The sequence below is a fragment of the Heloderma suspectum genome, chromosome 1 (assembly GCF_057233095.1).
Source record: "Heloderma suspectum isolate Gila_16-S chromosome 1, 16-S_ref, whole genome shotgun sequence".
In the NCBI taxonomy this organism is placed as follows: domain Eukaryota; kingdom Metazoa; phylum Chordata; class Lepidosauria; order Squamata; family Helodermatidae; genus Heloderma; species Heloderma suspectum.
Window position 1 is genome coordinate 138,071,955 of NC_139458.1, and position 12,149 is coordinate 138,084,103.

Sequence of the window (12,149 nt, forward strand, 5' to 3'; positions counted from 1 at the left end):
GGTGGGTAGAAGAAAGGGCAGTGTCATATAGACTATTTTTATATATGAGGTACAAAATCAGGCAGGCATCGCACAGAAGGTCCAGGGATCTTGTACAGAAGCCAACAACTATCTCACACACCCAAGGAAAGTGAGGATGCTCAAATGAACACATATCACGAAAAGGAATGTGATACTATGGGATTTGCACTGCATTGTACACTGAAGAGTGAGGAAATGGTTTGGTTCACACACTGGAGGGCAGGAAGGAAGACGGGAGGGCAGGAAGGGGCAGACGAGAGCAGGCACTATTTGTAGATCACCCCCAGCCAATCCCTCCAGATGATGCTGAATGGAATCAAAATTATCTTGGGGTCCTTGGTCAGAGCAGTAATGGGGCAGGGTTGAATGTGACTCATCCTCTGCCAAGTCAAGGAACACTTAAAACATGAGGCAGGTGCCACTTGTACTTACTTTGGTGCCAGTAAAGGCTGCAAGGCCACCTCCTCAGTCTCTGGGACGATGGCCTGGGGTGGCTGTTTTTGGCTGCTGTAAGACACGGATTTGCTCAAGTGGGAGGCTGCAGGCTGGTCTGGTGAGCCCAGTGAGCGCATTCTGAGTGCATGTGGTGGTTCTGGTTTGCCAAAGCGAGGTGCCACTGGGCGGGTGAGTGGGTTCTTGCCCAGGGGCGAGCGCTTTGAATCGTCCGAGGAAGAGCTGCTACGAGGAGCATTGCTGGAGCCTGGTGTGGATTGGATGCCTGAGTCCCCCAGCCCCGTATCCTCCTCTTTGGCCAGGGGCGGTGGTGTGGGTGACTGCTGAAGCAGCTTCTCCCGCTCCTGCATGGAGGCCACAATGTGGCGTGAAAGATTGTCATAGCGGACAGGTGAAGAATCACGGGGTGGCTGGTGCTTGGGAGAGCCAGAGCTTGGGAAACGACTGTGCAGGTCAGCCTCTCGCTGTTGGGCAATACGGGCTGAAAGGAAAGGAGACGTGTAACCCATGGGGGGATCTGGCTCTGGGCCTGCCTGCACTGACTCAAAGTCAGGGCTATCAGAGGGTGTGAGAAGACTGTCATATGACAAGCTCCCATTGCGTGTCTGGTTCACCAAGCTCTTGTAAGATGTGGATGTGGTGCCTTCAGAGCGGATTGACTGAAGATGGCCCAATTCAAAGCCTGTGCCTTGGGCAGACTTGAGGCTGGAGGAGCGGGAGCCACTTGAAAGTGGATCAAAATGGAAACTCTTGCCAAAAGTGGGAGAACGAAAACTCTCCGGCTCCAGACTTGGCTCAGAGCGGTAACTGGGGTTTCGGCTGCTCTCAGCAATGGAAGTTGGCTCCTTCAGGCTGTCTCCTCGGCTTAGCTGCAGTGGGGAGGGACAGATATGACAGTCATTTGCAAGCCTCCTGGGCGATTCATAATTATTCAAAAATATTGGGCGCAGACTTTGCTTCCTCAATGTGCCCCACAGGCAAGGAACTTTGTTTATAAATGCAATCGTTCAAGCTAGTCCATGTAGTTATTTACTTATTGTCAGTGCGGTGTAACAGATGAAGTGTTGGGCCTGGACGTGGGTTCAAATCCAGCTGTGAAGGCCACTGGGTAACAATGACCCAGTCATACACCCTCAGCCTAACCTACCTCACAGGGTTCCTTTGAAGATGAAATAGAATAACCCTATCTATGTCATCCTGACACCCTTTTTCTCTGAGAAAGGGCAAGATACAGATGTAAAAAATATAAAGATGTAAATGTTATATAGGGCATAAATATGCTGACTGGGGAGTGACTCTATAGGCACACAGAAGTACATGTGTTTGTGAATTAAGAAAAATACCAGTTTTAAAATGCTGAAAATGGCTTGAGAAGGACCTCAGCTTCCATACCTACTGGGGCGGGGGGGCTAAATGAGGGGTGCACATATGTTTCAGCTCCCCACTGGGCTCTGTTTGGGCTGGATGACATCAGTAGGCATGGCCACAGTGACCGACTTCATCCCCTGCCCATTTTGCCTTCTCTGTGCTGGGAGAGGCACGGAGAAAGGGACTTGGCCAGTGTCAGGAGCATCAGCCATTTCTCTTGGTGCTGGCTGAATCCCTGGCTTTGTGCAGTGTGTGCCACACAAAGCCACTCCACTGGCACTGGGAAGAGCACCCACTCCTCCTGGCACCAGCCAAGTCCCTGGCTTCATGCTGCACGAAAGGACTTGACCTGTGCTGGGAAGATAAGAGATAACATTATGTCACAAATACAGTATTCCAGCACAGTAGTTGGAAATCACATCTTTCACTCTTTTTTTAAAATAGAGCTCTTATGGTTTCTGAATAGCTTTAAAAGGTGTCCACTTAAAAGCTTTGATCCTCAGATTGGAGGTAACAGCAGGGATTCCACCAAGGGGGAGGGACTTGGAAGCCAAGCCACGCTCCCTAGAGAACCCAAAGAGGCTCCATGGGTGGATGCAGAATATGTTGGGCTGGATTAGGCCTGTGGGCCAGAGGTTCTGCATCCCTGATCTAAATGGACCAGAATTTGGGCAGACTGAATGTGCCTAAATTTAGTCTATAGTTGATAGCAACTGAGAATGGAATGTTAGGATGTCAGATGAAAACTGTCCTTTTCCCTTTCCCTGTTCTTCAGTCTCCACCACCACCATCCCAGGCTGAACAGTATTACAAGGTTACTTTTCTATGCTGTCTGGGGGCCTGGAGCACTCCTAGGAAGAAATGGATACACTGCAACATGCTTCATGTATCTGATTAAGTGGGCTCTAGTCCATGAAAACATATGTCACAATTAGGCTACAATCCTATACACACTTACCTGAAAGCCCCATTGAACTCAATAGGACTTGTTTTGAGTAGACATGTACAGAATTGCACTGTAATTACATTAGCTTTTAAAGGTACAACAAAACTCTGGGTTTTTTTTTTCTGAAGCAGTCTAACAGAGCTACCTTTCTGGAAGTTTATTAGATATGTACCCATGTACCACTTTGGGCAGGTTAAGTCTTACAGAAAAATAGTGCAAGCAACAAAGGACAGGAGAAGTTGTGGTGAGAGTCATACAATCTTGAAAGAAAGTAAGGAGCTGGAAAATTGGGACTGGAGTCTGTGGGAAGAGACAAGCATTTGGAGCAGTTAATACCATGGTTACTGCAAATGGGAGCTGCAAAAAGCGGGTGGATCTCTCTTAGAAGGGCTTGCTGGAGACTCGGGGAAGTGTGGAATGGAAGTGTCAGTTCAACACTTAAAACCCTGGGGATCACCTTGCTGAGTGGGTGATCTTGTCCCCCTTTCCCAACGTCACTGTCAATGGCTGTCAAATTAGCTTCTATGCAGTCTCAGCTTGTCAATTTCCTTGTATGTTTCAGATTGAACTTTGTTCCATTTGACAGCTGAAACATACAAGGGCATTGACAAGGCAAGGCTATATATATTTGATAGCCGTAAGTGCACACTTGCGCAGCTGCGAAAGACTGACAAAAAACTAAAAAATTATGAACACACGTGTGCACATTCCCAGAGCTGAAAAAGTAACAAATATATTATGGCCCCATTTGTGCAAATATTGGGGACTGAATTTTTTTAAAAAACCAGGGAATGAAAACAGGGTTGCTATCCAAGCAGGGAGGGGGATGGGACCGGCAGACAAGACTGGTTCTGCGATGAAGGACCCTGGAATACTGGGTGAAGGACTGAGGGGGAAGGAAGCGGAGAACAGCCCACAGTGAGCCCAATCGGCTGTCAGGTGCGTTGTTGGTTGTTCCGAAAATAACACACACTGAGTAGCTTATTCACAGGGTGGATTGTCATGTTGTGCGAGCCCATCTAAGGAGGTGTGAAAGGTTAAATAGTCACTATGGCCAGTGGATGGCCCCTCCCAGACCTACTCTAGGGCCAATGCTTTTAAGGGGACACCTTTTAAAGCTACTCAAAAATCACAAAAGCTCTAGTTAAAAAACAGAGTGAAGGATATGATTCCCAAGATACGCTATGCCGGAATTCTGTATTTGTGACATAACAGAAATGATATAGTACACCGAAGTCCTATCTTATATAGTAGGAATGGGCAGAAGGTAGACTGGATCTCTGGATGATTTGTAGTAAATCAGCAAGGGTCTCCAACTCCCAAATTGTAATTCCCAACTCCCAATAGTAATTGTTAGGTCTAAATTAGATGGTTAAAATCCCTGTTCTGTAGTAACTCAGATTTGTATTTGTGCATGCAGTTCATCCAAGTGTATGGCTCATGGGATTCAGAAGGTAATTGATTCTACCCCCTTAACTGCCATTTTGCTTCTGGTTCCAGTTGGTGGACCTTGGGATTCTAGTAAAACTAAAGCCTGAAGTCTGCCCTCCCGTGTTATAGAGAATGGATGTCAATCAAATCAAGGCACTAAACCACTGTACAGTCTCAAAGTGAGTGCCCCTTCTAACTCCTCACCCTGTAGGATTGCCCACAACCCCCACCCTCATGCTAAACAAGCTAGTTTTTCATTACCTTGGCACTGGTGGAGTGAGGCATTGCAGCTGAAGTACTGCTACTGCTATAGCCAGGTCGGTACTTGTACATGGTTGGAGTTGGAGGGCTGTCCTTGCCTAGCAAGCTGCTGTCTGTAGAGAGAAAGGGGATATACACACTCACCCACAAGCAATGTTATATGCAGTCACTTGCAGCTTTGCCCTGGAAGGTTCCAGGAATAGCTCTCTGAACACTGTACAGAGGTTTCATGTATGATGAACAACTGATCTGTGAGAGCCAAGTAAGAGCTTCAGACAGGTGGACACACCATGGAGGTCAAGGAATCGGTCAGGAGCTAAGGGGTGTATAATAGGGGTGGAGATGAAATGGAGCAAGAGGAATATTTCCCCAACAATGAGATCACACAAATAGCTTCCAGCCTATGCATGCAAGCCTTGCCAGTCCTGACCCTTGAGGATCTCCATTTTGAGCACTGCTAGATGGAAGTGGTAGTACTGAGCAGAGAACTCTAATGCAGAAATGGAAAAAGTGTGGGAAATTTCAGAGTGCTGCTTCTCCTGGAAACACTGGGGTAATAGCAAAAGCAGCAGGTATCACACCTGCACATAGGAAAGTAACACTAGCATTTTATTCCATGCTAGCTCAATGACAGCAGAACAAAACAGAGACCTTTCTCCCCTAATAACTTCACTTTTCACATACAAAAGAGGGGAGCAATATACTCAGTCAATCCTCAAATCCTGATAGCTCAGAAGTCTTTAAAGATGAGAGAAAGTTGGAAATTTAAAATCTGCATAACTTCTAAAGGTCATAACCTAGCTACCAACTCAGCACCTGCACCAGCACCCAGCTGAACTCCTCTCTAAAAGGGTGATCGGCAGGTGAACACTGGATGAGGTAATCCTGTCTTACTACTATGCCAACAGTGCACAAAGCTGGCCTAATGGTTATTCCAAAACTAGCCACTGCATTTTGCCAGTGGCTCAGTACTGACCAGCATCACTACCTGTACTGCAGTTTGGGACTACTTCCTTGACAGCAGATTGTGGTACAAGTACAAAGCTGACTGTGTCCTTTGACTCCCTGGCATGCTCCTCTTACCCTCATTGGTGGTCAGGGTTAAATGCGTCCTCAGGCCTGTGTAGCGGCTGAGGTCTGGCTTGGGTGGGGGTGGTGGCTCAGCATCAGCAGACTGGCTCTCCATCACTTCAAGGCTTCCTTTGGACTGCAGAGACAAAGCGTAGAGGAGCAATCAGAAGAATGAGGCAGGACCCAAAGTCCTGAGCATTGCCTCCAATTCGACAAAGGTGCAAGTGTGATTAGAAGGACCTGAAGCTACTTAGCATTTTTGCAAATGTGGTTGTAGACTGTGCATGTCTCAGTTGCTGGATGAGAAGGGAAAGGGCACGTCAGAATTATCTAGGATACAAAGGGAGCAACTCTCATGTAGCAATGACCACATGGGAGGGAAACAGACCTTCACTTGCCAGGGAAAATGGGGAAAAAAGGAATGGTAACATGGAAGAAGAATGTTCAAAAGGCTCACTTAGGTCCTACTCACGTATACAGCAGCCCCTTCAAAGTTTTGAGAAGGCCGCTGCCTGGGCAGCACCTTCACGTCCTCCTCACCTTAGATCTCTTCAGCTCTGCCTGGATACCATTGTCCATTATCTTTACAGCAATCTGCCCATCTGATATTTCTGGCCGCAGGAATGGTGGCCTCACTAACACAGTCTGCTCTGCCTTTGGCCGCCCAAGATACCTAGTGAATCACGGGAAGAAGATAAAACACTTCTAGATTAAATTCAAGAAGGATAAGACAGCGCTTCCTGCAAGCATGCTGTGCCTAACCAATGATGTTTACCTCCCCAGCAAGACAGTCTGAAGCTAGAGTAATGTTTGAGGCATAAATCTCCTTGAATGCAAAGAACTGCAAAGGCAATATTGCCACAAGATAAAACGCCCACCTTCTAATGACTCATTCTCCAAGGTGTGTTGTCCACATGACTCTCACTTGGTATAATGGAATCACAATACCTGTGAATTCATGGCAAATGCTTTTGTGCCCTTCCCTGCAATACTGAATGCACTTAAGTACCATCTTTCCCTCAGCATCCCTGTTACATAAAAGACCATACTGCCACATTTTCATGTTAACAGTGAAAGAAGGAAGGAAAGTAAGTTACCCTAGTGATGTGACAACCCCTCAAGAACATGCATTTCCTTGAAGTTACTAACTTGTGTGCTTCCCAAACAACATCAATACAATAACTTTTTAAAAACAGAAGACTAACCAAACTGATCCATATAACAGATTAATCACAAACTGAGAATAAAAAGAGGCTTAAGTGCCTCCTTTATTCCCTTTGTTTCTCTGGATATGAAGTTAGGATTAAAAACTGAAAATAACATTGAACTGTGCTTCAAGGATGTATGCAAAAGGAAGCAATGCGTACCAGGAATAGTGGAGGGAATCACAAAGTAGTAACTTTGTAGCACAACAGCTACTACAACTCCAAAACAGAGGAATACCCTACTAAGTGTGATGTCAAAGAATAATGAAAGCATTCTATCCTTGTAGGTTTCTCTTATATTCATTAATGTAATGAAAAGCAAATAGCTTTTTTCACACCAGTTCACACTTACAGGCAGTTATGAAGAGTGCACAACACAGAGCACACTCAAATAATATATACACACAGACTATTGGTAAAGGTGAACAGAGAAGTGTAGTGCTACTAGATTCTGAGAACAGACCTGTGGGGAACAGAAAAGCAATCTACACAGCTACGGAGTTAAGTAGCAGAAACACATAAAATATATATTCATGCCAACAGGGAAGTTGGCTAGGCCTGCCAAGTGTTATTTATTTTAGTATTTGGGAACATCAAAGGCCCACCCAAGCCCATAAAAATCTGGAGATAGGTGAATGCATAAACCACTACATTTGCATTGCTTCTCCTCTTGCTGGATTCAGTGGTTTCTTCTTTTCTAGTTTTCTTTTAAAAATTTCAACACCACCACCAACAAAAACAAAATATGCAAGCCAAATAAATAAACATTAACCTACTAGCAAAGTTACTGTTTCCTAAGGATGATAAAGCAATGCAAAATCCTATTACAAGGAATGTTTTATCAAAATTTCCAGCTGTGGCATGGCTTGAACAAGGAGACTGGGTTTTATAGAATTGTGTTAAATGCAATATTCAGTGATCTGTGGTACAGTCATTCAGAGTTCTGTCTTGTCTAATTACACATACAGGTGTGAGGAACACAAGAGCACTTTGCAACTGGGGGTATCAATGAAAGCATCAAGCTTAATAAGTGGCTAATACATTTTGCATGTGACCTCAAACAGCAGTAGTGTGTGTAACACAAAGCAAGTTCTCCCTAAAAAGTTAGATACTGGGACAGCTACCACCCTGGGAAAGGTTAAGTTGAGGTGAGCAAAATTAGGGGAAGACAGCCACCCCCTAAGGCTGATTTTACCCATAAGTATATAAAGATCAGAGGCACCTTGAAAGATACATAAAAGGGCAACCAAAATTATCAATGGGCTGGAACAACTCCCTATGAGGAAACATTACAACATTTGAGACTCATTAGTTTAGAAAAAAGGTAACAGGAGACATGATAGATGAATAAAATTATGTGTTGAGTGGAGAAAGTGAATACTAGAACCAAATCATCCCATGAAGCTGAATGGTGGGAGATTCAGGACAGACAGAAGGAAGTAATTCACAGAGCATTATTGAACTATAAGGTAGTATCCAACACAACACTACTGGTAACATAAATTACACTGTGCTAGTGTAAATGACCTCTAGCACAATACCAATAGTGTTTGCTGGTGCGATGGATTTCCTGTTATGCAAGCAAGCACTATTTGTGTTGTATTAGAGGTTGTTTATGCTAGATGTGAAAGTAGGCCTGACTAAGCCTTGCAATTAGTTTGGTTCAGGCAAGGTGCCTGATGGGATTGAGAGAGACAGAGAGAGAGAGAGAGTGAGAGAGAGAGAGAGAGAGAGAGAGAGAGAGAGAGAGAGATCATGAGAAGGTAATTGTAACTTGCTCATAAGCAGGAATTCCTATCCACCAATGTAACTCATCCCTAAAGATAAGACGGCTACTGTGCTGATAAGACTGTTGCCGAGTTCTAATTGTTTTCTGAGCATGCTTAGTGTGTTTTCTTTGTTCTCCAACTTTCAGTCTGTATAAATGCATCCTGTTTGCTGAGGAGAATCGAACCAATTTGGACCACCACTCACTGAACATCCCAGAAGCACACACCAAGGTAAGAGACCTTTTGAAATCCCCAAGTCTGGGACTCAGTGTGAGGCTGCCCGTGGGACGATTCTGCCTTGGCTGACAGGATACCACCTTTAAAGAGACAGTTAGTAATTTAAGCACTTGGTAAGTTTTTGTTTTGTTTGTTTTTTGGGATTACAGAGGTCTGTGGGATATGGCGTCGGGTGAATGAGAGTTGCCTTGTGTGAACTGAGGAAAAGAAATGAACGAGAGTTGCCTGGTATAAACTGAGGTAAAAAGGAGCAGGGCAAATTATAGTCGCTGGAACCTTGTGTGAGTGAATTTTCCTTCTTCCCTCCATGGTATAAGCTGGCCAACAAGGCACGGATGTCCTGAATAAATCATTCCTGAATGAACAGAGATTGCAGTGAGTGACCTGATCTTTCCTTCACTCCCTGCCATGGTATGAGCTCCCTTGACCACGAGTGACTGAAGGTGCCTCCAATTCAGTGAGAGTTGGTCTCTGACTGTACCTTGGAATCTGGCAATGCCTTTCATTTCTCGCAACCTATGGAGACCTCCTGATTGTTCTCCTGTGTGGTCCTGTGTGAATTGGGGATGGGGTTGGATTCTTCCAAAGAAATTCCATAGCCCCGAAAGGGATGCCTTCAATGTACATGTACAGGAATTACCGATGTAAGACTTGCAAGTTTTAGACAAATGGAACTTGACCCGTCCAAACAATTTCCCTTGGTTGGGACCTTTGATTTGGACAGAATTGTGCATTTAAAGGGAGTCTGGGAATCTCGAGGTTCCAAGGTGGCACAGGGTCAATGAGAATGCATTCTTTGATTGGTGTGTAGAGACGTCAAAAACAAAAAAAGTCACCTAAGTCCTAGGGAGTGGAGTCTTAAGGAGTCCCAAGCAAACTGAAAGACCAGGTCAAATTTTGAAACATCAGAGAAAAGCTACAGAAATTTAGAGAAGAATTGCAAATAATGATCATTTGTTAAAATCCTAACTGGGCTAGCATGAACCAACTCATGCGAGTTATTTTGCCCCAAGAAGTGTGCACTAGATTAAAAGAACAAGCAAACTGGCCAGACCAAGAACCAACTTTAGACCAAGCACACAGAAAAATATTTTAGCATTGCTGCCACTTTTCTGTAGCCAAGTTGAGCATTAGAAAAATAAGTGTCCCCAACAGCCTGGCCAGCTGATGGAAACACTTCACACCCCCGAGAGGCTTCCCCCCCCTTCTCAAAACTTCTAACACAGCCGAGAGGTTTGTAACATTTCTTTCTACTGACCAGAGACCTTTTGTGTAAACTTAGTTGTACTATCTTTGCTCCCTGACTGAGTATATTCAGATATTCCTGTGCCACTTTCCTAGTCTTCCGACGCTGAATCTGCTTCCACTGCTCCAAAACAAGCATTGTTCTAAAACAATTTGGGTTTCCCAATTATTCCATTCACTCTCTTCTGTTATGAAAAAATAAATAAATCTTGTGCTCTTAGTGTGCTTGCCTAAAAGCATGGAAATAAACTGACCAGTAACATATTACAGTACTTTCCTTGATCTGCAGCCGCAGCCCTCTTTGTTCAAGCTTCTGAAAATATTGTGTTATGTTTTCCTTTAACTCTTTGTGTACCTCAATGGCAGCTAATCTACTTAAAATAAAACTGCACCTATCTCAATCACGCCTCTTCCAGGATGAAATTATGCTTCTCTCTAGCAGTCATATTACTCTATACTCTATTTCCTGCTTCTTTGCTACCTGATCCTTCTGAAAGTATCCCTTATGATAGTTTATAAGTGGCTGAGCACCTTGCAAAGCCACGTCCAGACTTATCAGATGAGCCAATGACCAATGTAGATCATGTGTGTTTTATAGACAGGTCTTGTCAAAGAAATGCTAAAGAGATATGCTGTCTGTACTTCCCCTGTTGTAATAGAACAAAATTCTTTTGCCTAACTGTACTTCTGCTTAAGTGGCAGAATTTGTTGCCCTCTCTAGGGCTACTGCCTTATTCCTTTCAGCAATAAACCAGTCTCCCATGGTAATTATTGAAGATGTCGCACAACTCCAAAATCAGGCCCAAATGTTGAAAAAGAAGAGATTGGCTGGTTGTTCTCAGTACACTGACCCTTTGTGGCGCTCCCCAGACAGCTGCCTGGTAGTGCCCATGGTCCTTCTTCCCCACCTTGTAGTAGCAGATAAGGGTAGAGTCAATTGAGTCAATCCCTTCAGAGGTGAAGGTACCACAATGATTTAGATCAAGCAAGTTGCATAAATATTAAGTAATGGATTTAATGTACTCAGTAACTTTGTTTTGGATTTTAGAGAAAATGTCTTTATATCTATATTTGTGCCTATTGTTCTCGCCATGCGGGAGTGTGAGGTTTTTTTTACTCCTCTTAGTCATCAAATGCCTGTCCTTTGGGTCTGCTAGACAGATTGTCCTATATGCCACCTAAAAGCTACAGCAGCAGCAACTTCTCCCATGTAAAAATCAAGATGCAATGACTGTGTGTGACTGGCAATAGACAGTGAGAGTTGGCTGAGGATCGTCTGTATGGTCATGTATTAGCTAATGTGTTTGAACATGTATTGTAGCTTAGGCTCAACCTTCTGTGTGTACCAGTAAGTGTTACTTCAAAAAGAAAAAATGCAAGCTAAACGGAATGTTTGTTGAGGGTTGCTGCATGTGTTAGAACGATGCTGTCAAGATGAGAATGAGATTTTGAAGTAGTCTAAGTAAGTGTAGGGACCGCAGTGGCTTAGTGGTTAAGACGCTGAACCGCAGACCAGAAGGTCAGCAGGACAGCAGTTCGAGATCCGAGTGCTGCGTGACGGAGTGAGCTCCCGTCTACAGTCCCAGCTCCTGCCAATCTAGCAGTTCGAAAGCAAGGAATTGCAAGTAGATAAATAGGTACTGCTTCGGCGGGAAAGGTAACAGCATGCCGTGCACCTCTATGTTCAGTCATGCCGGCCACATGACCACGGAAGCATCTTCGGACAGCGCTGGCTCTTCGGCTTAGAAATGGAGATGAGCACCACCCCCTAGTGTCGGACACTACTGGTTGGGGACACCTTTACCTTTTAAGTAAGTGTAAACTTTTATGGAAAATCACTGGTGAGATACATTTTTGTGTTAGTTATTGTCTTGCTTTGTCTTTTTGGTTTGTATGTAGCCTAGCAAGCGTAATGATATAATTTGTTTTAACTGTTTAATAAACAACTGCATCTAGAATCTGTGAGAATTCAAGGAGAGAATGTATTAGATTTAGTTTCAGAAGACTGGCAAGCAGTCAGGTGTGAATCTGCCCAGAATCATATGCGGTAATAATGCAGCAATCAATAGCACAAGTACGCTGATTTGCTAAAAAGTTAGCAATTTTCATGATTTTAGAGTTTGTTCTCATAGCTGTATTCAC

The 12,149-nt window shown here is 44.3% G+C and overlaps 1 protein-coding gene across 2 annotated transcripts in view; it reads right to left on the reverse strand.

Annotated features, from left to right (window-relative positions):
* Positions 1 to 12,149, reverse strand: part of ZDHHC5 (zDHHC palmitoyltransferase 5) — an 84,438-nt gene that overhangs the window by 4,004 nt on the left and 68,285 nt on the right. For both annotated transcript variants that reach the window (XM_084860031.1, XM_084860022.1), the window contains exons 8-11: positions 6,092 to 6,224; positions 5,564 to 5,687; positions 4,481 to 4,593; positions 454 to 1,343 (exon numbers count right to left, since the gene is read on the reverse strand). In XM_084860031.1, the coding sequence (XP_084716157.1) occupies positions 454 to 1,343; positions 4,481 to 4,593; positions 5,564 to 5,687; positions 6,092 to 6,224 (1,260 nt within the window). The remainder of the gene's footprint in view (positions 1 to 453; positions 1,344 to 4,480; positions 4,594 to 5,563; positions 5,688 to 6,091; positions 6,225 to 12,149) is intronic.